This window comes from Geotrypetes seraphini, chromosome 2 (genome assembly GCF_902459505.1).
Source record: "Geotrypetes seraphini chromosome 2, aGeoSer1.1, whole genome shotgun sequence".
Taxonomy (NCBI): domain Eukaryota; kingdom Metazoa; phylum Chordata; class Amphibia; order Gymnophiona; family Dermophiidae; genus Geotrypetes; species Geotrypetes seraphini.
The window spans coordinates 364281544-364308393 of NC_047085.1; the positions used below are offsets into that span (position 1 = coordinate 364281544).

The window sequence follows — 26850 nt, forward strand, 5'->3', positions numbered from 1 at the left end:
GCAAATTTCCATAGATTTTTGGGATGTGTCCTAGTAGGGGTTCAGTGACTTTTTAAAGCATAAGTAGGGCTTCTGATTGTAGATGTTTATTATTTTGAATTTTAGGTACTTATTTTTAAAGCAATTAAGTGTTCTCCCTGGGTTGGAAAAATAGGGGTTAGTTCTCATAGTGCACCCTCCCCAGCAAGCCAGTATTTTTCTGTGGACTTGCCATTCCCATGTCTGTGTTTCCAGCTGCTCTTCTCATTTTTATTATTTTTAATTGATATAATTCTTCACTATTTATTTTTCACCGGCTGGTGGCTCTCTTGGGTCCTTGATGCCTACCAGTATCAGTTAGTGTTCCACCCCCCCCCCCCTTTTTATTTGATCTTTTTTGTGTTCTTTTGGACCTAGTTGCACCTTTGTCTTGTTTTAGTTTCATTCAATGTTGCAGTCTGCACTTCACATTTTATTTTATTTTTCCTAGGTATCTACCTTCATGTTTGACTCTCTCCAGGACACTTTTTGTATGTCAGCTTTATCAGTCTTCCTCATATTTTATTGACTCAATTTTGTTCACAGTATGATATATTTTCACCCACATAACATACATATATTATATCTTTTTCAATACACAGTACTTTGAATGCTTATCAGCATACTAAAACTTGTGGTTATTTAAGATTGGTATGCATTTTTCATTTCATTTCATTCATTCATTCATTCATTCATTTATTTTTCTTTAATCACCCCTCTTTTCCGATAGCCTTTCACTCATTCTCATCACAATCACCTTTTTCATTGACACAAACTTCATTTACTACACATTCACCGATATAGTGTCACTTGTTATATAATACCGGCTTTTCACATATTCATTTTGACGCCAGTCTTTTTTTTGATATTGGGTTCTAGAAACCCATTTACCTACAGAGACCCTATAAAGGTAATTTCTTTTTAGCATTTGCATAATCATGTTTCACATTCATGTCAAAATCTCACTATCCACTATTCAAATCAAGATCACACTAATCCAGTCTAATCGACATTCGTTCACTTTGTAATCTCTTACTAGGTTTTGCATAGCTATTCTTCACATTCATGTTAAGATCTCACAATATGGATTCCGGAACATGGAGACAGCAGAAATGGCTGTGTAGCTGTGAAGCTCCTATCCCCAGGTATCCTTCAGGCGATTTTCAGCTTTAAAATGTATTTCCTTAGAAGCAGAAAGTCTGAAATTTTTTCTAATAATGGCTTTTAATAAGCAAACCAAGCATGAAACAGGTGGGAAGGCAAAAAGATTAAAGGAAGATTCGCCCACTCCTTCCAAGACTGCCCTGCCTGTGGATGCTCTGGACATGATAGAGCTAATTGAAGAGCTGAGAAATATTAGATTAGTGATGAAAGATAACACAGATCAACTGGCAGCGGTGAAGGAAGAAGTGGCAAACTTGGCACAGAAAGTGGAATTGCTACATACTAAAATGGCACAGATAGAAACCTGAATGGAGAAAGTGGAAATGGAGCAGCTTGAATATAAAAAAGATCACAGGGTTATTCAGGACATGGAAAAACGGATGGTGGATTTGAAAAATCATTCAAGAAGAAGCAATGTGAGGATACTGGGATTAAAAGACAGGATGGGGGGAAAGAATGCTATAACTTTCTTGGAAGAAATCCTACCAAAAATACTCCCCCCTTAATTTAAAAGTGCCATTAGAAATTGAAAGGGCACATAGGATCCCAGGAAGGAGACTTATTGGTCAGTCAGGACCATTAATATTTCACTTGTTTCCTTTCTAGCATGCTATAGAAATTTTAAGAGTGGCAAAGGAGACCAAAAATCTAAATTACAACGATTCAAAAATCATATTTATTCTGGATTTTGTGAGAGTAACAGTGAATCTGCGCAAACAATTTTTACAATTGAGGCAGCAATTAAAGCAGATCGAGGCAAAATATGAGCTTTATTATCCTGCATTCATGAGGGTTACTTATAAAGATAAATTCTACCAGTTTGAAGACCCTGAGAAGTTAAAGGAGTTTCTTTCTCAGCAAGAGATACTGATGAACTGAGTGGGCTGTGTTGTCAGCTGTGAGGGGTACACTAGGGGAAGAGTGTATGGATGCTGGTATGAATCGAGTCTTTAATTATTTATTTTCTTTTGAACTTTGGGGAAGTAAGGCTGAATTTTGGTGTGTTGAACTATTTATTTTAATGTATGGAGTTTTACATTTAACTGCCTTTGTATTTCCAACTGTAACGGTACCACGAGAACAATATATTTTTTTCCCTTCAAATGTGCCTCGTGATTGGAGAGAATTCGATTTCTCTTACACTTTCAACGAATAACAGGCTAGTAAACAGAGAGTTCCCGTCCACTGTGTTAATGGAAGCCTCATTCGGGAAACACACTGAGGATACATGAAAAATATACATCAGAAGAAATTAGTGCCGGTGAAGGTAGTGGGAGGAGTTGACAACGTGGCCTTCCAGCATGCTTAGAGGATCGCTGATAGGCTAGTAAGGAGATAGACGGCGCCTTAAAGGAAGTGCAGAGGCAGGATACTATTATGGGTTTTCTTCTTTGAAATTTTGCAATGAATTTTAAAATGTTTTCTTTAAATGTCAATGGCCTTAATCATCCTGTTAAGAGGAAAAAAAGCTAAATTTTTTAAAGCAGCAAGATGCAGATATATATATGATACAGGAAACTAATTTGTCTGCTGGGGAATCAATGAAGTTGGAAGGGGGTGGGTCAAGCAGTGTTTCTTTGCACCGGCTATGGGAAAGAAAGTGGGGGTGGCTATTTTAGTCCACAGGAAATGTTCAGCTGTATTTAATTTTATTTCTGCAGATCCTTCAGGAAGGTGGGTTCAGGTGAATATGACCTTGGGGAAACATGCTCTGATGCTGTTTAATATCTATGCCCCTAATTCAAATCATGCAGAATTTTTTAAAACTCTTCAACAGATACTTCTGCCGCTGGCTGCCTCTAATCTAGTGGTAGCTGGGGACTGCAATGCTGTTATGGATTCATTGCTGGATAAACAACCCAGTAAGCTTTTGAAATCAATGGGATTGGATAATTTAATTCAATCCTGTGGATTAAAAGATATCTGGCGGATTCTCCATTATAATGCTTGGGAGTTTTCTTTTTGCTCCCATGTTCATAAATCATTTTCATGAATAGATTATGTATTTGTATCAGATCAATTAGTTCAACAGGTAACCAAAGCTGGCATAGACCCAATTGTTTTATCAGATCATGCTGGAGTTTGAATTGAATTAAAATTTGAGTAACAAGATTGTAATAGACCTGTTTGGAAATTCAATAATACATTGTTTGCAGATTCAAGCTTTATTGAAGAATTTCAATTAAAAATGAATGAATATTTTCAAATCAATGTTTCAGAGGAAATCTCTTTAGAAACACTGTGGGATGCTTTCAAAGCTACCATGAAGGGGCAAATAATCTCATATACGGTGTATGTTAGGAAACAATCTAAAATAGAATATTCTAATTTGGAACAAAATATGAAGGTTTTGGGGCTCCTTTTACAAAGCCGCGCTAGGGCCTTAATGCACAGAATAGTGCGCGCTAAATTGCTACACATGCTGAGCAGGTGGTAGATTTCTGGCTAGCGCACGCTATAGTGCGCTAATCCGGTGCGTGCGATAAAACCGCTAGCGTGGCTTTGTAAAAGGAGCCCTTAAAGTCCCAATTGGCCTTGAAATGGGAACAAACTACTTTACAGGCCCTCTTAAAAGCTAAATATGAATACAATGAGATTTCCTCTCAAATGGCTAGGAAAGAGTTGTTTTCTCAACAGGCTCTGTATTATGGAAACTCGAATAAAGTGGGAAGAGTATTAGCTAATTACCTTACAGCTAAAAAAAGAAAAGTAAAAATTGTGGCTATCACAGATGAAACTGAGGAAACTCATTCTCAAATTAGATGGGAACCATTAATAAAATATTGTACGGAGTAGTAGAGTTTGTTTCCTTTAAATTTATTAGTATTAACAGGGTAGGGAGGGGATATTTTATTAATACATATTTATATTATACTGGATTATATGGTAGGGAGGGAGGGAAGGGGGAGGGATAAGATTTTAAGTTATGTGCAAATGATAGTCTGTAAGTGATATATTTATTGTTAATGTGATTGAATATATGTAACACTTAATGTAATCTTAAAAATGAATAAAGAATTTATAAAAAATACAAAAAGAAATATCTTAAAACAATTTTTGAAATATTATAAAGCTTTATATTCTGAGCTTTATTCAAATAAATAACTTGAGGGTTTAGAGCTCTTGAAGTTAATTAAGGGGCCTAAAATTCCCGGGCATATAAAAGGAACTCTAGACATGCCTATATCAATGAAAGAACTACAAGCAGCATTGAAGTCCCTTAGAGTTGGATCTGTTCCAGGTGGTGATGGGTTCACCGTAGAGTTTTACAAATCATTTCAAATTACCCTATTACCTCATCTATTAAATTTATATCAGGCTCAACTGACTAAAGGTTGCATTACAGGTACTATGACAGAATCTTTAACTATAGTTTTGCCAAAGCCAAATAAAGATCCTATGTTGGTTTCAAATTACAGGCCTATTTCATTGATTACTGTAGATGGAAAACTTCTGGCTAAGTTATTGGCTTTGCGCCTGGCCAAGGCTCTCCCTTATATTATTGGTATGCACCAAACGGGGTTTGTTACTCAAAGACATTCTTCAAACAACACCAGACTGACTTTCCACATGTTAAATTTAACAAAAGCAATGGAAGATCCGGCCTTCTCTATATCCTTGGATGCAGAGAAGGCCTTTGATCGTGTGGAGTGGACCTTCATGTATCAAGCAATGGATTGGTTTAGTATTGGTTCTGGATTTATACAAATGATTCAAACCTTGTATAGTTCCCCTTCTGCCAGATTATATATTAATAATACTTTTTCAGAACATTTTCGTCTAGAGAGGGGAGTTAGACAAGGGTGTCCGTTATCTCCTTTGCTTTTTGACCTTGTACTGGAACCCTTGCTACTGGCTATTCAACAGGCAAAGGAGATACAGGGTATTCCTTATGCAGGTTGGGAATATAAATTATTTGCGTATGCAGATGATATTTTGCTTCATTTGAGGAATCCTGAAACTTCCATCCCACATTTACTAGATTTGATTGACCGATTTGGCAAATTTTCTGGCTATATAATAAATTGGAGTACATCAGAGTTTCTTCCACTAAATGTACATTGTCCAAAATGATTATTTGATACATTCCCTTTTCTTTGGAAGGAAGAGGGTATAAAATATTTAGGTATTTGGATACAGAAAACGTTGGAAGAGACGATGAAAGTAAATGAAAAATCTTTATTGTTGAAGGTTACAGAAATGTGTGAGAAATGGAACCCTTTACATCTGTCTTGGTGGGGGAGAGTTCAAACAGTTAAGATGATGATTTTGCCTGTGGTTTGCTACCAAATGGGCATGTTGCCAGTGTTTTTTCAGGGGTCCTTTTACAAGAAATTAAATAGTATTCTTACTAAATTTATTTAGCTGGGTAAAACTGCGAGAATTGCTTTAGTATCTTTACAAAAACCAATTGCGGCGGAGGGGGGGGGGGGGTAAATTTTCCCAATTTTTATTTGTACCATGAGCAGAATTTTTGCTCTACCCTGCTCATAGGTGCACTGAAATGATGATAATTGTACAAATATTTCCCATAAAATATTTTTTATTCAAAGTTTACAGACAGTCCTGTTTCAAGGCATTCATTTGTACAATGGAGGAACAAGTCAGAGTGTAAATGACTTAACACCCTCAAAATTCTGTTCTGCTAGGTTCACTTAAATATACCTAATACATGATGACATTTTACTGCCTGGTCATGAATACTTGATATCAGATAAGGCACTTGTATGCATATTAGGGGAGTGTCTGTCCCCCCACACAAGAATTCTTAAAAGTTACATTTTAATACTAGCTTATCTAATAAAGAAAAGGTACAGAAAAAACCAGGAAAAAGTATTACAATATAATATACTTATAGAGGAAAAAGTATCCACACAGCTGTAAATCATTTCTCCTTAAAAGTCAAACTACTGCTCCCATGTTACTGAGTCATTTAAGAGCATGCACTGAAAATCCTGTGTCTCAGTGAAAGAAAAAGGGGAGTGGCCAATCCACTCCCACAAACCCTACATTTTCCTATATGCATCCTCCAGTATAATTTTTAGAGGTAATTTATATTTCAATCTGAACCCTTAAATATGAAAGTCCCTACGTTGTTAGTTTACTACAATTTAATTCATCATATATGCATTTTGTATATCCAATTAGAATTTCTAACTTTACCCTGCAAAAAGGAGAGGGAACCCCCTCCCCTGGAATGTAATCTCTGTAGTAAGAAGAAAAGTCCATCTCTATAGCAACCAGGTCAAAAGCCAAACCTTATCTGCCACACGGGTCTTTGTAGACCAGACTGGGCACACATTGAAACAATGGAACTTCTTAAAACTAAGCTACAGCCTGTGTGTATCTTCTCTGGTCTTCAACAGAGCTTATATATTAATTCTAATGACCTGAGAGAAGGCCTACTTCTGTTTCCAGTGACCTCAGCACAAAACACATATTTAGGTCAATATATTATCCCATATTTGTCTTATCTGGTTTATGTTCTGGCTTCTCTAATTGTAATTTTATATAGCTATTTATAACTCCTCCTCTTCTGCCCTTGGATAGGTCCTTATCTTATAAACCAAACCCTGACTAGTAAATCCAGAGCAATGGAAGGAAAATATAATGGCTATTTTATTTTTCATGCTTGCCCATTCCACCACATATCTGTCCATTTTTAATAGGCTGCCATGCCCAAGTTCAAAAAAGCCTCATCAACCATCAAGCCTATATAATGCGTCAGGGAATGTATTGGATCCTCCCTGAGCTCATGGAAAATCTTCCAGGCTGGTTATGGTTGGAATGGCAACTCCTATCTCCATTGAGAATGTGTCATATTTTAAGTATCAAGTTACCTAGGATGTATAAGGACAATATAATTTTATTAGATACTTGGCAGACATTAAAATTTATGAATAATTTAACACCTATTCCGATTCATAAATCCACCTTTCAGTCCCTTTGGCTGAACTTCAAGATTCAAATTGGCGGGTTTAAGATCCTCTAGAACAGGGGTACCCACACTTTTTGTGCGAGCTACTTTTAAAATTATCAAGTCAAAATGATCTACCAATAATAAAATTAAAAAAAACCACAATGCACACTGTACACATAGAAAATGTTAATTATCATTCCTATTCCGGTATTTTTTCAAAGAGGTCAAAGCAGATGACTCTATGCACTGTCACCTCAGTAACAACCATACAAAAATAGACAAATAACCCCCCTCCCTTTTTACTAAACCACGATAGCAGTTTTTAGCGCAGGGAGCTGTGCTGAATGCCCAGCGCTGCTCTCGAAGCTCATAGGCTCCCTGCGCTAAAAACCGCTATTGCGGTTTAGTAAAAGGGGACCATAGAGTAAAATATAGACAGCAGATATAATTTCAGATACATATTGATCACTACATTTAAAATAAAATCATTTTTCCTACCTTTGTTGTCTGGTGATTTCATGAGTCTCTGTTTGCACTTTCTTCTTCTGACTGTGCATCCAATCTTTCTTCCCTTCTTTCAGCCTGTATGCTTCCTCTCCTCCAGACCTCATTCCCTCCCCCAACTTTTTCTTCCTCTCTCCCTGCCTCCCTTTCTTTTTTTTCTCTCTTCATGCCCCCATTCTTTTTTTTTCTGTTTCTCTTCTTTCCTTCTGTCTCCCTGCCTGCTCTCTTTCTTTCTTTCTCCCTGCCCTCCCCCAAGCCACTGCCACTGCCACTGCCGCTGCAATCGAGGAACAGGCCCCCAAGCCGCCGCCGCCATCCAATAACAGGCCCCAAAGCCGCCGCCGCCGCCCCAAGCTCTCTCTGCTTCCCTGCGTCGGGCCAACCAGCATTCCTCTCCCTGACGTCAATTCTGCCATCGGGGAGGAAGTTCCGGCCCAGCCAGGCAGTGATTGGCTGACCAGAACTTCCTCTTCGACGGCAGAATTGACTTAGGGAGAGGAAGGCTGATCGGCCCGGTAGATCACCAAGACAAAGTGAGTCTATCACGGAGCCCAGGATGGGCTCCGCGATTGACTCACTTTGCCTTGGCGATCTACCAGTTGATTGCGATCGACCTATTGGAAACCCCTACTCTAGAAGGATTGGATGCAGGCGGATGATATAGTATCAGAGGGAAAATTGCTTGACTTTTCACAACTGTAAAAAACATTTGGTATTGCTAAGTCTCAAAATTATAAGTGGTTGCAGTTAAAGCAAGCCATTCAGAAGGGGTTCCCTGATTGGCGAAATCTTAAAAATCAGTATAGTTTGTCGGTCCTATGCTTCCAGACAGATTTCCTAGGCCATCAGGACGCCCAGTGGTACACATTAATATTTGAATTTTTGAATAAGAAACCAAAAAATAGTCTTTGTGACATTTGGAGCATTGAGATAAAGCATCAAATTTCTGTATCTCAATGGCCACGAATTTGGACTTGGAGGATGAGATGTACAGCATCAGCATATATGAGACAAATTTGGTTCTTTTTGTTACATAGAATTTTTTGGATCCCTGTTCGTTTACAGAAATTGGACAGTTCTAAGTCTAATAGATGCTGGCATTGTCATCTCGATGTAGGGACATTGGATCATCTACTGTACTATTGTCCCTTGATACTTAAGTTTTGGAGATCCATTTGGAGTAGTGAATAAAATATTGGAAAATCCAGTGGCTATTTGCCACGTTAATGAGGGCTAAAAGCACAATTTCATCCTATAATAATAAACTTCTCTTTATTATGACGGGAGTTGCCATACAACTTATTTTGAAGAAGTGGAAAAACTGGGACCAGTTAAATTATAATTTCTGGTGGGAATTGTCAGTTTGAAAGTGGCCCCCACAATATTAGGTGGTAGGGGTTAAGTGAAAGGCGTACTGACAAACGCCAGGTCCCAGGTTCAGTTCCCTCATAGATGACTCACCAGGAAGTAGAATAATAGACACGACCAGAGGTGATTGCATAAAGAATATATTATAGAAATAGTCTTACAGAAAAGTAATATTTATAAGCATTACAATTAAGCAGAGAGCATTACACTTAAGCAGAGAGCAAGCAGTCTCACTGCCTTACAGAGGTCAGAGGCAGAGAGGGACATAGAAGCTTGTAGTTCTAGGAAGCTTCGTGTTAGATAAATAAAGGGAAGTATAGACAGAGAGCGATATTGATAGCTGCATAGAAAAAGAGAGAGAGATAGAGCTATGTGTGTTGCAGAGAGCAGGCTTTTATACCTTGACTCAATATAGAAACCTGTATGCCCCAGTATCTTTCTGTTTAGAATTTGTAAACTGTTTGAAACAATGGTTAATTTAATTGCTAAGGAGGGTGAGATACCTGTAAGCATGGTGATGGGATTAAGTCTCTGGCTTGATCTGTGCACCATTGTCCTAAGCACCCTCTTAATCAGACATTAACACCTTTTAGCTAGCCATGATTCAAGCAGGGCTACTTGAAACTTAAAATATATCAATCAGGGCTACTTAAAACAGTTTCCCTGCACTAAGGGTCTATCTGCATTCCCATGCCAGGGTCAGATTGATATAATCTCCCAGAGGCCTCTAGGCTGACATCTCCCATAATTTTTTTATTTTTATTTTTATTCTTTGAAATGAGGGCAAGCTTGTGGTACCCTCGCTTACCTCCAACAGTACGTCCCCTGTCTTGCAGAATCTCCAAGCTATGAAGATAGGTTGAAAACAGTTCCCATTACGAGTTCAAACCTCTGTCTTAGGTCGTATAGGCCATAATCTGGGCGGGGATCCCAGTATGCCTATATCTTACCCGTCGTTGAGCGAGTGAACGTACATAAGGGGTGTAGCTTTTTCAGGAGGTTCAGGTATAAAGGTACCAAGATGTCATAAGAGAGAGTATCTGAGTATGGGATATGGGATAATATTATATCTGACCCTGGTAATGGTAATGCAATAGGCCATGCCAAATTAAAACCAAATTAGGACCAAATTAGCAAGTGTCAGAAAAGATACTGGAAATACATGTATAACTGCCTTAAAAGTTAGAAGGAAGCTTGTATGATAAGCGTTGTAAAGAAATGTACATGTGTTTCACTTTACAGCAAAGAAAAAGCATAATAATACATAACAAAATTTGTACAATAATTAAGATAATGATAGGGTGAATTAAAACATTAAATACGTGGTTTGCAGTGGGTGAATACCCAAAGAAAAGTTCCCAAACTGAGACATGAGCGTCTCGTAGCAAATTTTCTACAGTTTGTGCAATCTGTCCATTTTCAAAAGTGATAGTATGATTCACTTCTTTGGAGGTTTTCTTAAGTTGTTCAATGTAAGTATGGAGTTCAGTAAAGTTCTCTTTATGCCACATTTTTTAAAATGGAATGTATGACTGCTATACAGCAGGGTCATTATAGTAAATTTAAGGAAGTTTGGGTGCCATTGACAAAATTCTGCAAGAAGTGATTATGGATTTTGCCCTTTGAATATACACGTTGTGACAGGTAAGCTCCTGTCACAGTTAAAAAGACTGCTAGCCCAGTCAAAAGTACAGCCCTCAAACCTGCAATCCCTAAAATAAAGCCTGTACAGCCTGCTAAAAGCACTAGTTTAGTACAGCAAGAAAGAAGGGAGAAAAGGCAGGTGATGTCACAGCCAGAAATTCAGGCAGGGAGGGCACAGAAAACACAGTCTATCCCCCTATTACTCCTTTCCCAGAGCTAGGAAGCAACGTGAGATCAACTCAGAATGGGGTGGAGTTAGCCACCGAGTTCTGCAGCCAGGTAAGCCTCAAGTAGGAAAACTGCAGGGAGATCAAGGAGCCTCAGCTGACTCTAATTGGAGAAGCAGAACAGAGCACACTGGAAGCAGCCCAACGCTCTGTGCAAAACACCAGGAACAGAGGATTGCCCCAGGCTAACAAGCAGGGAGAGGAATCCAGCAGCCAGCTAGGTACTGTGATTTCCCAGGGGAGCCTAAGGGGGTAGGGTTAGAGGTTCTCTCAGAGGGAGATGAACCTGGCCAGGAAACTTTCCCAAATACCCAGAGAGGGGGATGGGAGGTGGAGAGTGAAGAAGGGGAATTCATAGAGACAGAAAATGACTATAGCCCCAGTGACACAGGGTGGGGGAGGTGCAGTGAGGCTGAGGCAGAATTAAGTGTGCCAGAAGAATGTATGGAAACCTGATTTAGAAATTATCAGCTGCTCTAGAACTGTGGTAGCAATAGGGAGGGTTGAAGACCTTGGTGAAAAGGGAGGCTTGCTCCACACAGCCTGTGAAAGTCCTTAGAGGGTCCAAAGCGCTAAAGAGGGAAAGCAGTGGCAGAGAAAACGTTTTTTTCCTCTCTGTCTAAAAAGTACTTGGAAGAAGGGCTGGCACCTGCAGTGCTCAGCCAGTTCTGACCAGAACTGGTGCTAATAGAAGCCAGCTGCCCTAAGGAGGGAGTATTGGGATATTTGAGAGACTGGAAAGCGTGCTTGATTTTGGTTTATCTTGTTTGCTGACAAGGACTGTCCAGTCCCTGAACTTGAGCACAGATAGAGTGCACTGGACCTAAAGGGAGGAACTATATAATTGGTGCCTGTCTTAATAAACCCGGTGAAGTTTTGTTTGTAAGAGATCCAATGTCCGGGTTTTCCTTACACCAACCATATAAAAGGCACATCAAAAATCTTACCTGTGGTCCGCGCCAGAGTTTCCCACTCACCTGGGGCCTGGCCTAGGCCACAACGTCCAGGGTGGGGAAATACTTTTAATTTAATTATGGTTCAGTGCAATTATTGGGTATATAGAAGGGAGGGAGGATACATGTATTTGTTATGAAATATAATTTGTTTGAATTTAAGTGCTGTTAAAGTGTAAAATGTCTGTATAATATGTTGCACTTATTTTAAGCTTTAAAATGAATAAAGATATTTTTTTTTAAAAAAAGATCTCACAATATTACATTCATTTCTTCTTATTTCTTATACCCATATTCTCATGTCTATATGTTCCCATAGGACCCCCAGAGGAAAGTCTTTATGACTAAAACACGGACTGGGTTGAGTCCACACCACAACATCTTCACTGTGTATTATATGGTTTGTTTTATTGACCTGCATCATTTTTTTGTGAAGACTTTTAATAAACTATTTTATCAAGATCATTGATTCCACAGTTTTCATCGTTTGTGTTGGTTTCTTCTGTTTTCCTGTGGAATATTCTAGTGAATTTCTTTGCCTTGCCTTGCATCACAAAAAAGAAATTTTTTAGTGGTTTTAGACAGATTCCACTCATTGACTCATAACACAATTTTCCAGGGCCAAAACCATTCCCCCAGTGCATCCCCTTTTCTCCAAGCCCCCTCCCCTTCTCATATAGCAACAATCCCCTCCTCCTCCCAGCTCTCAGTAAGAGCCCCCTTCTAATGCCCTGCATCAAGTTTAATTAAAAATTTGATTATATCGTAGTATCATGATTCAAAGCGATGTACAATTTAAAAAATAGGGAAAACCAACTACATTCAAATAGCAATAAGATGTGGACAAAAACAGACCAATACAGAAGGAAACCCCAAACCCACTGCATCAGCAGTGGCCCACCGCAGCCCTTGCATCAGTCCCCCCCTTTTCCCCTCCCAGCCCTCTACATCAGCAATATCCTCCTCTTTCTCTTAGTCCTGCATCAATGACTCTCCCATACCTACTACACTGGCAGGAGCTTGTGCTATTGCTCCTACCACTCAAGAGAGACAAAAGAGAGGCAGATGGTACCAGGGATGAACAAATGAGAGGCAAAACACAAGCATGGCAGAATTTGCTTTCTTAGAAGATTATCTCACAACAGGTTGTCCCCTGTTTCTGGTTTGGACTTGTTACCTCTTTGAAATGAAAGGATAGGAAATGCCTAATCTTGGGCTGTAAATCATTTCTAGTGACAGCATTAGTGCCTGGTACTGGGTGTCCTGTATATGGTGATTTGGTTTAGGATGAGCTGAGAAGGACTTTGATAGAAACTCCACTGACTGGATGGTTAGGATAGGCTGGAGTGGACTTCAATGGCAACTCCAGCAGTGGGAACCTAAAGTCAGTACCAGGTAGCCTTTTATGGTTTAATGCCCAGAAATATTAAAGAAAAGCCAATTTAAACATGAATGTATAACAAGTGTGAATGTTAGGCAGACTGGATGGACTGTTCAGGTCTTTATCATCTCTGTTGAAGGTAGTGTGAAAATCTGAGAGCAATGAAGTAAAAATGGTTTCCAAACTATGGCCTCTCCTGAAGCCAGATTAAGTTGAGTTGAGTAGAGTGCATTCCCACCAGCTAAGGTATTTTTAATTTAATTTTGCAAGGGTAGAAGGCAAAAGGAGAGTAAAGGCTGTGAAAATGGGATGCCTAGAACCCAATATCAAAAATAAGGTAACTCTCTTCTACTGCAAACGACACAAGAAGGACCCGATCAAACACTAAAACAATGGAGAAAAAAGACCTCAAAGTTTTACAGGAGAAATAAAAAACAGCACACAGCCATATCAAAGTCAGCCCACTGTCATCATTGGTCTTAAAAAAAAAACCTCCATTGATAATAGATAATTCATATATTAGGTCCCCCAGGATGCTGTATTATCTATTATCAATGCAGGGTTTTTTTAAGACCGATGATGACAGTGGGTTGACTTTGATATGGCAGATGGTACCAGGGTTTTAAAAAACCTCTCAAAATTTGTGGTAATATGGGTTACAGGTCAGCCTTGCCTCCCACTGTGGTACTGTTTTTATGCAGTCATCCACTGACCCTTGTAGGCTCCTACATGTATCTTAGAGTACCGTATTTTCGCGGATATAACGCGCACCTGTGTAAAACGCGCACAGGGGTATAGCGCGCAGAAATCACGATGATATGTACCAAAACTTTTCTATACCGCGCTCAGGCATATAACGCGCATGATGCCCGATGCTCCTTTCGCCCGCCCTGACTTTCCGTGCGCTGTCCCGACTCTCCGTTCACCCCCCCCTGACTTCCGTGCACTGCCCTGACTTTCCGTGCGCTGTCCTGACTCTCCGTTCACCCCCCCTGACTTTCCGTGCACTGTCCCCCCTTGAAGTCCTGTCCCCCCTTGAAGGTCTGTCCCCATCCTGAAAGCCTGATGCCCCCCCCCGACGTCCGATACATCCCCCCCCCCGGCAGGACCACTCGCACCCTCACCCCGAAGGACCGCCGACTCCCCAACAATATCGGGCCAGGAGGGAGCCCAAACCCTCCTGGCCACGGCGACCCCCTAACCCCACCCCGCACTACATTACGGGCAGGAGGGATCCCAGGCCCTCCTGCCCTCGACGCAAACCCCCTTCCCCCAACGACCGCCCCCCCCCAAGAACCTCCGCCCGTCCCCCAGCCGACCCGCGACCCCCCTGGCCGACCCCCACGACACCCCCACCCGCCTTCCCCGTACCTTTGTGTAGTTGGGCCAGAAGGGAGCCCAAACCCTCCTGGCCACGGCGACCCCCTAACCCCACCCTGCACTACATTACGGGCAGGAGGGATCCCAGGCCCTCCTGCCCTCGACGCAAACCCCCCTCCCCCCCCAACGACCGCCCCCCCCAAGAACCTCCGCCCGTCCCCCAGCCGACCCGCGACCCCCCTGGCCGACCCCACGACACCCCCACCCCCCTTCCCCGTACCTTTGTGTAGTTGGGCCAGAAGGGAGCCCAAACCCTCCTGGCCACGGCGACCCCCTAACCCCACCCCGCACTACATTACGGGCAGGAGGGATCCCAGGCCCTCCTGCCCTCGACGCAAACCCCCCTCCCCCCCAACGACCGCCCCCCCCCAAGAACCTCCGCCCGTCCCCCAGCCGCCCCGCGACCCCCCTGGCCGACCCCCACGACCCCCCCACCCCCCTTCCCCGTACCTTTGGAAGTTGGCCGGACAGACGGAAGCCAAACCCGCCTGTCCGGCAGGCAGCCAACGAAGGAATGAGGCCGGATTGGCCCATCCGTCCTAAAGCTCCGCCTACTGGTGGGGCCTAAGGCGCGTGGGCCAATCAGAATAGGCCCTGGAGCCTTAGGTCCCACCTGGGGGCACGGCCTGAGGCACATGGGCCAAACCCGACCATGTGTCTCAGGCCGCGCCCCCAGGTGGGACCTAAGGCTCCAGGGCCTATTCTGATTGGCCCACGCGCCTTAGGCCCCACCAGTAGGCGGAGCTTTAGGACAGATGGGCCAATCCGGCCTCATTCCTTCGTTGGCTGCCTGCCGGACAGGCGGGTTTGGCTCCCGTCTGTCCGGCCAACTTCCAAAGGTACGGGGAAGGGGGGTGGGGGGGTCGTGGGGGTCGGCCAGGGGGTTCGCGGGTCGGCTGGGGGGGCGGTCGGAGGTTCTTGGGGGGGGCGGTCGTTGGAGGGAGGGGGGTTTGCGTCGAGGGCAGGAGGGCCTGGGATCCCTCCTGCCCGTAATGTAGTGCGGGGTGGGGGTAGGGGGTCGCCGTGGCCAGGAGGGTTTGGGCTCCCTCCTGGCCCGATATTGTCGGGAAGTCGGCGGTCCTTCGGGGGGGGGGGGATGTATCGGACGTCGGGGAGTCGGCCGGGCAAGAGGGCTTGGGCTCCCTCTTGCTCCGATCGTGGATGCGGGTGCGGGTGGGAGCGCGTGCGAGCGGTCGTTCGGGGTGGGGGTGCGAGCGGTCCTGCTGGGGGGGTGAATCGGGCGTCGGGCGGGGTGGGAACTATGTTTAAAAACTTTTCTATACCGCGCTCAGGCATATAACACGCGAGGGGTATGCGCGGTAGGTAAAAACGCGTATAACGCGCGCGTTATATCCACGAAAATACGGTAATCCTTGATTGGTTTTGAATCACAGATTTCTTCCATTGTTTGATTGTGTTTTACTGCCTCACATCTGATCAGATTCTTAAGGAGTAATTTGAGTGAACCTTCTTGTGCCACCCTTCTGTATGCACTTGTAAAGTGATTTACTCAGGCCTTCCTTTTTCTTTAAAAGCTCAGGCGTGTCCAGAATACTTTGACTAGGCTTCTGATATAAGCACATTGATATGAGCATGTTTCCCCACTCCTGGATAAATATCATTGGTTTCCAGTACTATATCCAATCAAGCACAAGATACTTTTACCTACAGACACCCTATACAGGTATCCCCTCTTAACTGTCCTCTATGACTATCACATATGTTACTTCTCAGAATGATATCAATAATCGTTCTTTAAGCGCTCATTCCTCAAACATGCTCATACATATATTCACCAAAGTTCCTCAGATTACCTCACTTGCGCTATATATTTGGCAAAGCTTGTGTGGTGGTTCTCCTCACCGGAACTATTTAAATCGGTGTAATATAAATTATTTCTTATTTATTATTTTCTTCAAATATTTAAAATGTACACTCTGCCATGAAGCACTGCCTTGTTGTCCCTTCTTTTTCTCATTTAAAAAAAAATCTTGAATTGACTTGCCATTCTGCCTTTTTTTTATGTTTCTCTCAATTTATGGAATGTTCTTCCTGTATCTCCATGCCAAACAAGTCTACCCTAGGTCTTCTAGAGCATACATGAAGGCTCATCTCTTCAATGAGGCTTTCAGTGGGGGCTGATACAGTGGATACTAGCATGGCTGTTACCTATCCCCCTTCCTTCTGTCCTATCTACACTGTAGTTCTGTTTGTGTGCTTTTTGGATTTTAGCTTTGTAAACTGCTTTGATTTTAAAACTGAAAGGTGGCAAATCAACATGCTCAGTGCTCACACATGAACTGAGCAAGTGGAAGAAGTAAACCATGTATGTTCATGGTGCCGGTGTCAGCAGCTCAGCATGATGCCACTGAATGCCGTGGTTTAGCAATTGAGGGCTCCTTTTAATAAGGTGCGCTGGCGTTTTTAGCGCACGCACAAGATTAGTTCATGCTATAGCGCACACTAGCCGAAAAAGTACCGCCTGCTTAAAAGGAGGCGATAGGGGCTAGCGCGTGCAGCATTTTAGCACATGCTATTCCATGTGTTAAGGCCCTAACGCACCTTTGTAAAAGGAGCCCTGAGTCCAGCTCTGAATTCTTCAGTTGTTTGGGCCTGGGGATTCCCACCAGTTACATGACTGGTGTGCCTGACTGCTGGGTGGGTCTGAGGACAAAATGGATGGGCCCAGTGAGCCCAGGGCCCCCCCACCCCACCCATACACACACTTATACCTCTACCAGTATATCAGTCAAAATGCTTGAGTACCTGAATAAATCCATGTAAACCGTTCTGAGCTCCCCTGGGAGAACAGTATAGAAAATTGAACAAATAAATAAATAAATAAAATAAGGTATATTCCAATTTTGTATGCCCTTCCTAAATAAGTGCAGTGTAAAGATAATTTTATAAGATCATCCTTGAAGAAACTCTCACTACAGTCATAAGCTTTCAAGGTCCCTCAGAGATGTCACCATTATATTCAATTAGTTTCATAGTATATGGCTTTATACATCAAGTCTTCATCGGGTCCAATGTTAATCAAGTGTTATAAATAAAATGAACCAACATTGCTCAAAGATGCAGTAAATACTTAGCTTTGCTTTACGTGGTCAGATTCACAGGGACTAATCAGCTGACATTTCACCCTAGGGGAGGGGGGAGTTTCAAGGCTATTTATCCCTACGAACAACGAAATAATCGTGGTTAATTATAATTTATATTTTTAAGTCCCCTATTCCTTAGTCATTCTATTACATTGTTAAACTACATCACCAATGGTTTCATATGAATAAAGAGTGAAAAAATACTTTCGTGCTGTTCTTGCCCATATAACGACCACTCGGTGTATATACCAAAATGGCAGCGGCGTTAGTTTCATGCAATTAAGTACCTCCTGTGGTCAGCTGTTGCCGACGTCACAAGGACGTGACCAACAGCTTTCCATGGGGGGCCTAAAACTCATAGTTATGTATTTTACAATGCTAATGCTATTCCTCATTAGATAGACAGATTCTTCAAACTTTCAGAAAATAAAAAAACAAGAGGGCATTCGGAAAAGTTGAAAGGGGACAGATTCAAAACGAATGCTAGGAAGTTCTTCTTTACCCAACGTGTGGTGGACACCTGGAATGCGCTTCCAGAGGACGTTATAGGGCAGCGAACAGTACTGGGGTTTAAGAAAGGATTGGACAATTTCCTGCTGGAAAAGGGGATAGAGGGGTATAGATAAAATATTACTACACAGGTCCTGGACCTGATGGGCCGCTGCATGAGCGGACTGCTGGGCACGATGGACCTCAGGTCTGACCCAGCGGAGGCATTTCTTATGTTCTTATGACTAAATTTAAAGTCCTGATATCTCAGACCCCCCTCACCCATCCCCCTCATAATAATGTTTGCCATTCAAGTTCAAAGTTTAGATCAAAAGGAATAACTGTATTGAGTTGATAGATCCACATCTGTTCTATAAAATTCAGTCTCTCTTCATTGTTACCCTCATTCTTAGGACCTGTCAACTTAGCAATCACCCTCCATTTGATTTGGTCCATTGAATGCCCATACCGGGTCCAATGTTGTACCAGGGGGGCTTCCTAAATAAGTATCATACAATATATGAAGTGTCCATCTTAGAGAATGATATAATGTATTCTTTTTTGTTTACAGGTTCCTTGTCCAGTAAAATGACTGTAAAGGACTACTTGAAGTAAGTTTGAGGCACAGTGCTTACCAATCAATAATGTTTATGTTTATCAAAATTTTGATATACCACCAAATCTTAACATAGGGCTCCTTTTACAAAGCCGCGCTAGTGGTTTAACGCGCGTAATAGCGCACGCTAAACCACCGGTCGTGCTAGCTGCTACCGCCTCCTCTTGAGCAGGAGGTAGTTTTTCAGCCAGCGCGGGGATTAGCGCGTGATTAAAAGTCACGCACGCTAAAACTCCTAACGCGGCTTCGTAAAAGGAGCCCATAGTTCTTAGCGGTCTACATTAGTAGAATTTCAAAAAAAATATAAAAATAATGCCATAAAAAAATAGGATAGCACACAGAGAACACAGCATACAACATCATGTACAAATAATAATTGCACTGTGCATTTAAGGAGTGCCTGAGGAATTCTCAATAAATATGATCCACTGGCAGAGAATCTGCTCCAAATGTCAACTGGAAATAATAGGTTTTTAACAGTGTCTTAAAAGCCTTGATATTTATTTCAGACCAGATATGCCTTGGAAGATAATTCCAAAGGTTGGGCGCTAAATAAAAAAAGAGTGCTTTATTACGAGTGGATTCCCACCTTGTTCTACTTACAGCCAGAAGTACCAATCTATTATCCTGTATCAACCTTAGCATATATGCTGGAGAATAAGGAATTGTCAATGAATTCAAATAATCAAAACCATAGTATAGAATGCTTTATGAGTAAGCACTAATATTTTGAACTGAATTCTATAAACAATGATGGCATAGAAGACAATGGCTCAATTATCTTTTTTTAAACAATACTATAAACTAATATTGATTCTGTCCATTAAAATCTGTGAACAGGTCCCATAAAAATGCATCAGGAAGGGTTGTCAGAAATCTGCAACTAGCCTTGGAACTGGATATCTCAGCAGCTCCATAACATAGGAGCAATTGAGATAGTGACATTTTATGAAAGAGTATATACAGATGTTGATCTGATTCAAAATGTGATTTTGCTGTAAGGACAAAGCAAATCATCATGAGGAATGTTGAAACAATGGGTTCTGAGGTAAAATGGACAAACACTTTTAGAAACCAAGCACACAAGAAAATGTAGTGTCTTACGGAAGAAAACTCCCAGCAGTCCCTCACTGTTTTCCTGATGATCAAGAGCCTTCTGCCACTCACTCAGGGTTTGCTTGCTTCACCTCAATAGCTATAGCATGCTATACTTAGCATTGTATGTCCAAGGGTTATGTAAGTACCATGGAATATTTTTTTTCCACATCCAGCATAAGCTTACCCGCACATTCGTTCTGTGTCAAATCCTCTTCAACCAACAATTGATATGACCTCTAGCCTTCTCCCTTTCTTTTGATTCCTTCTTTAATAAGAGGAGAAAAGGCTAACAATTTGCATCTGTTGAACTTTTCTAAAGTTTTTTCGGTGACACCTACAGAAATACTTTAAAAATATTTTATTGAAATCTTGAATATTCCTGAAGAAACTGTTCCTCCTTTTACACAAGTATATTACTTGCCAAGTAAAGATCAAAAACAACAGGCAATGGATCAATTGGATATTACAGCTATCCTAGAGACTTCAGATAAAGAGTTGGCTAAACCTGCAACTCTTTTTAATAACAGTGGCATTATTGCCAGATAAAAATTGGATTATGAAATTATTCTTTAAAAATAGGTATAAAGAATTTCTCGATTTGAAAATACAAATATTTCCTGATGTTTCTAGAGAAACTCAGAAGCGGACACGCCAATTCCTGATTTTGAGCTTGGAGTGACCTCGATTGGTGGTGTCTATTTCCTTGGGTTTCCGTGTAAATATGGATCTTGTAAATATGGATCTTATAAATATGTTTTTTTCAAACCGAATCATGAAACTAGTTTTCTGACTATAAAACGCCTTGAAAAGGAAGGAACAGTAAGCTGAATGAGTAAATTTTGACTCCCAAGTTTCCCAAGTCAGATACTTATTTTTTTCTTAATTTTGATTACCATCTATTTACTTTAGTCACTCAGGTAAAATCTTAGATCTAACTTGAGGACTTGAGATTGTTTAAGTAATAATATGTATTATTATTAGAGAATTTCCTGTATAATTGAACTTAAAATTTTCTGTACAAGATGGTTAAATGCTTGATAAACTGTTTAAATCTAAATATAAAATTAAATTAAATTAAAAAAGAGGAGAAAGGGCTGGTCTAAAGGTATTGGGTGTTTTAGGTAAACCTTTAGCTATGTACCCCCTTTCCACACAAGGAACTTTTAAAGATTAACATTGAGCATTAGTATAAATTTTTGTAAAAACTTACCGGCTGATATTCAGAGCTACTTGGCAAGCCAGGAATGGCTCCTGGCCGGCCAAATAACATGTGTTTAGCTACTTGCTGATATTCAGCAGGAGATAGCCAGCGATGTCCCACTGAATATCCTGTTCCCTGGATCAGCTGGTGACAGGTGATGGACTCAAGCAAACTTCAAGCAAATGACTATGCTTATGATTTGTCTATGTTTGATTTATTATGTATGTTCTCTTGTGAACCACCAAGAATGCTGGATTATGGAAGAGATAGAGATAGAGATTATGGAAGACTAGCCTGGTTTGCCCAGAGAGGTCAGCAGTACATATACAGCAAAGACACAATTGCATATAAAGAGAATTTTTATTTGGCTTACCTTTGCCAAACTGCTACAGGCACTAGTCTGTTTTCTCAAGACCTACCTCCGCCTATATCTAGGGAAAACATGAGAGTTCCTCTTTCTTCTTCAGGGACCTCTCTAGAATAAACACAGCCTGGATACAAATATCTGTCTCCTATGATTCCCGCCCTTGTGACTCAATATTGAGCTCCATATTCCAGAGCATGCTGGGACATGTAGTTCCACAATTGATTAGCACCTCTTGCTGCCAGGGGGTATAATATTTGCCCCTTTAATCTGTTACAGAGATATATAAATAAATAAATAAATCTGCCTGCCTAAAAGCAGATCTATCTTTGGTTGCTAGGCCTTAGCTGGCCAGCCGCTGAATATTAGCTTGGCCTGCTAAGTCTGCGGTGGTGACCTTTGACCTAGATATTCAATTCCATTGGCCAGATATGGTCCTGACACTCAATATGCAGAATTACATTGGACTGCAGGAAGTAGGCAGGCTACCTCACACAGTCTCAATATCAGGCCCTCTGTGTTTATAATAACACATTATTTTACATGAAAAGAACAAGATGATACTGATATAAGCAAAAATGATAAACATTAAAGAGGAAACTCTATAAATTGGTGCGTCCATTAAGGTATGCAAATGACGAGCACAGGAATACACTGCCCATGTATACAATCACTGCATAGCAGTATGCAATCAGTTATAAAACTGCACCCAGTTATAAAATATAATCCAAATTCATTTCCTATTCTCTCTCCTTGCCTCTAACAACTCTATTCTCCTTCTTCCCTTGATCCCCTCTAGTGAGCACCCCTCCTGCCGGTCTTCTAAAAAAAAGTACAGGGGGGTTCTGAGGGAGGGGTGGCTTACTAGACCACCAGGCTTGTGTGGTGGAGGGCTGTTGTGGGGGGAAGCTTGCTGTTTGGGATGGGGGGTTATAGGCATAGCTTTTGTGTGTGAGCTGTGCACACATAACAGCTGCCTACATTTTAAAAAGTTTGCGGCAGGAGGAAGTGGGCATCCCTCCTGTCGATCTTCTGCATGGGGTAGGGAGGCATTGGCAGGGGACAGCAATGGTGTGTGTGTGTGGGGGGGGGGCTAGACTACCAGTCTTTTTTGGGGCTACATTTATAAGGAATCAGGGTTGGTGGCAGGTCTGAGAGTTGCTTTATTTTCCTGTCTGTGCCTGAGCCAATCAGCGCTCAGGCACTGACAGGAAAGTAAGGCTACGATAGTTCAGACCCTTCCGGTAAATATTGGCCCCGATTCCTCATAAATGGAGAGGGGGTGTTCTTTTTTAAGAATTGCCTGGAGAGGTCATTTTAATATTCATGACCTCATTAGACTACAATTTTAATATTAATTATCTCATTGTATTAGATTTGCATAGTACAATGGGAGAATGCTAGAAAGCATGGAAAAAAACACGGTGAGCTGTTTTAATAATCAGGCGGTAAAATCCATGCATTTAACGATGGTTTAGCGCCATCATTAAATAAATGGTGACTTTAGAGAATCAGTTTCTTAGAGTACTTGAATGTAAAAATTGCCTTGATGTATTGCAAAGAGCAGTATATAAGTGCCTCAATAAACATAACCATAAGGACTATTGCTGTGGTGTACAGGTGGGTACAGTAAATTTTAGGTGGGCTTTGAGAGCTCACCATACAATATAAGGGGTCTTTTATGTGAAGTTCACTTCAGTGCCCCCCTAGGGTGACCAACTGTTCTGATGGGATGTCTGTGTGTCCAGTCTACTAAGAATGCTGGCCCCTCCTGCATCCTAATGGCTTATTTATATGCGTGTTTCTTTTGGATGGTTTTCTTTTTCAAAACTGGTTCTAAAAGATAGACACACTGAGGACAAATACTCTAGGAAATGGTCATTTTTGAACAAAAGAGGTTTTTCTGGTTTTAAAATGGCCATTTTCTCTACTGAAAATTTGGTTGTTTTTCCCAAAACATCTAAACTCAGATTTAGATGTCATATTGAAAATGCCCCTCCACATCAACTTAAATAAGTGAAAAAATAAGATTAACTCCCTCTTTTACGAAACTGCAATAGCAGTTTCTAGCACAGGGAACCGCGCTGCTCCCGATACTCACAGGAACTCAATGAGTGTCGGGAGCAGCGCGAGCCATTCAGCACACTCCCCGCACTAGAAACTGCTATCGCAGTTTCATAAAAGGAGGCCCAAGTGTTCAAGGTTTTAATTCGGTTTCATTTTTCTATATCTGCAAAACTCAACAGAAGTATGATATTGAGATTTTATGACTCATGTAGTAAATTATATTCTTATACATAGCCTACTGAATGGGACATTGGATTCTACATTGGTGAGTGGGACTTGTGAGAGTGAGAAGAGTAATACTGGGAGCCCAACATAAGTGTGTAAAGAAGCAGGGTCCTGAAGCCAGTCTTTTCCTCATGAGGACCTACTAAAAGAAGGTAAGGACTGGTCTCCACCTTCATTCCCATAGCTTTTGGAACTGTCAAACACTTGCCCCCTCTTCTATGAAACTGTGCTAGCAGTTTCTAGCACGGGGAGCCACGCTGAATGGCCCGCACTGCTCCCGATGCTCATAGAGTTCCTATGAGCAGCGGGAGCAGCGGGGGCCATTCAGCATGGCTCCCCTTGCTAGAAACTGCTAGCGCAGTTTTGTAGAAGAGGGGGTTGGTCTCCCGCGGGACCTGGTGCATATGAAAAATAACATCATAGCAGGCAAGTCCACTCAAGTTACATCTGGCACTGAGTGAGCCTATGAAATATATGTTCATGGCATCATTCTTAATACATTTACTAAGGGCTCCTTTTACGAGGCCGCGGTAGTGGTTTAATGCGCGTAATAGCGTGCGCTAAACTGCCGGACACGCTAGCCGCTACCGCCTCCTCTTGAGCAGGCGGTAGTTTTTCAGCCAGCGTGGGGGTTAGCGCGTGATGAAAAGTCACGCGTGTTAAATCCGCTAGCACGACTTTGTAAAAGGAGGCCTAAGATGAAGATCATGAATCATCATGCTTTTGCAAGTGGCACACTCTATGCAGATTTTGCTTGTTTAGACCTGAGGCACTTTTTTAAAATATTTATTTATTTAAAATTTTTTTATACCGCATAAAACCTATGCGGTTTACACAGAAAGCATACATAAAAATAAAAACAATACATACAAAATCATCTTACACTACTCCTCCTTTAAAAGACATCAACAATCAAATCACTCCCCCCAATTTAAAATATGCAATAACAAGATTTCACACATACCTTCATAAAATCTCTCTTCCCATCTCACAACACCTCTAATCTCTTATGCAAGTATTCCATTACATAAAAGCATTCACAAACAATTGTGAATATGAGACAGTGGATTTCAACCCCCCAGTACTAGAAGACTTCAGCAAACTGGAAACTGTTGATGAAATTTAATAGTTAGCGCATTTAATGCAGGCACTAACCCTCTCTTTTACTAAGGTGCGCTACTTTTTACCGTGCGATAAATATTAGCGCTTGCTAATCATGCGCTAAATGCTAACGCGTGCATGTTATCCTCTGGACGCATTAGTGGTTAGTGCACGTGTTGATTTAGCGCATGCTACATGCACGCTAAAATGCTTAGCACACCTTTGTAAAAGAGGACCTAAGATGAGCTAAAATCTTCCATATTAGAATATATTGAGTGAATATGTTGATAGAGTTGGAGGCAGCAGCATAGTAAGGGTGAGCGGTGCCTGGAGTAGTGGTGTCCCTTCCCCGTCCCCCTGCCGTGCGCGTACCTCCTTCCCTTTCTCCATGCTTTTTAAATTTATCTGGCATGAACAGCATGCCCATGTTGGTGTCGGCTCACCTTTTGACATCACTTCCTAGGGACGGGTCCCGGAAGTGATGTCAGAGAGAGTACCGATGCCAACATGGACAGCAACTTCACACCGGGCAAGTAAAAAAAGGTACGGGGGAAGGCAAGAGGTATGTGCGCGAGGCAAGGAGCGGAGCGCGTAGAGGAGGAGAAGTGCCACGCCCTTAGCAAGACAGTGCCCCCCCTCCCCGGTTGGAGGATTGGGTCCTTTTCATTTTGGGGAAACCACCATAGTGTGGAATGGTTGTTAATTTCTATGGTGGACGAGATGTGGCATGGTATGGATGAGAGGGATGTCTAGTGCCTTATGACCCTAGACATTTCCTCTGTGTTTGATTCTGTGATGATACATTTGATGTTGAAAAGAGTGTATGATCTGGGTTTGTAGGGAGGGGAAGATTGATGTGTAAAGCAGGTCTCCTCAGCTCTGTTTCATCCACTGAGCTGAATAGACAAGAAACAATGCAAAAATACTCCTAACTCTGTTCTAGAAAAAACCCCTATTTGTTAGATCAAATTAGGAATACTGCATCAACACTGGGCCCTCTTAAAATTTTCCTTTTTATACTTTCACCTGTATTGTTTAGAGAAAGCACTCAGATATCAGTCTCAAAATAAGGGTAAAAACCAGTCAAAGATCCTTCCTGCAGGGTCTTTTTCTTATCAGGGTGAGGAAGTTCACCTTAAACAGAAAAATGGTCTCTCAGATTCATTATCAATTTCCAAGGTCTACTTTAGAAGCTGTCCACCCTCCAAATTCCAAAGTGGCACAAAAAAAGGCCTTCTCAATAGCAGTTCTCTCAATGCGCTCCTTTGTGCGATCCTGCAGTGCGTTTTTAAATTATTGACATCTAGTAATCACAAGGTTTTGAAGCCTTGTCTAATCAAAGTTATTTTTCGCTGATTATTATTCTTTTTGAATGTTAATGCATCACGTAAATTTAATTTAAGTTCAATACATACTCCGATTGATTATTCTTTAATTATGGACAACTCCTCTTCACCTATTTCGGTTATCTGGGGAAATAGGCCACCCAAATCTGATTTTAACCATAATTTTCTACGCTCCTCTGAACGTTTAAATATTAAACTTTTACCGACATCTCATGAATCTTCAAATAGTCAATTTAACATAGGTCTAATCAATGCCCGCTCTATCAAATCTAAATATCATCTAATTAAAGATGCAATTATTCAACAATCACTAGATATCTTATGTTTAACTGAAACATGGCTTTCTAATGGTGAAGAGGCCTATCTTTCCTATATTTGTCCCCAAGGATTTTCATACTTTTACAACCACCGTTCTAATAAGAGAGGAGGGGGATTAGCAATAATTTTCCGAGAACCTCTATTATTACATACTGACAACTCCTCACCAAACTCTCCTATTGAATTCCTGCAATTTTCATTATTAACTAAACCAAAAACTGATATACTCTTGTTATACTTACCGCCCCCAATATCTTCTGATATTATCACACAACTGCAATCTCTAATCTTTGATTTTGGCAGTTCTACCCTAAATCCCCTAATTCTGGGTGATTTTAATATTCACTTTGATGATCCGAATA

At 41.5% G+C, this 26850-nt stretch overlaps 1 protein-coding gene across 5 annotated transcripts in view; it reads left to right on the forward strand.

Moving 5' to 3' along the window:
• The window catches only part of ITPRID1 (ITPR interacting domain containing 1), a 219089-nt gene that overhangs the window by 77581 nt on the left and 114658 nt on the right, over nt 1-26850 (forward strand). For 3 of the 5 annotated variants that reach the window (XM_033930566.1, XM_033930567.1, XM_033930570.1), the window contains exon 3: nt 18724-18763. In XM_033930566.1, the coding sequence (XP_033786457.1) occupies nt 18724-18763 (40 nt within the window). Of the gene's footprint in view, nt 1-18723; nt 18764-23732; nt 23876-26850 lie in introns of all 5 variants that reach the window. The other 2 variants (XM_033930568.1, XM_033930569.1) reach the window with 1 other exon arrangement.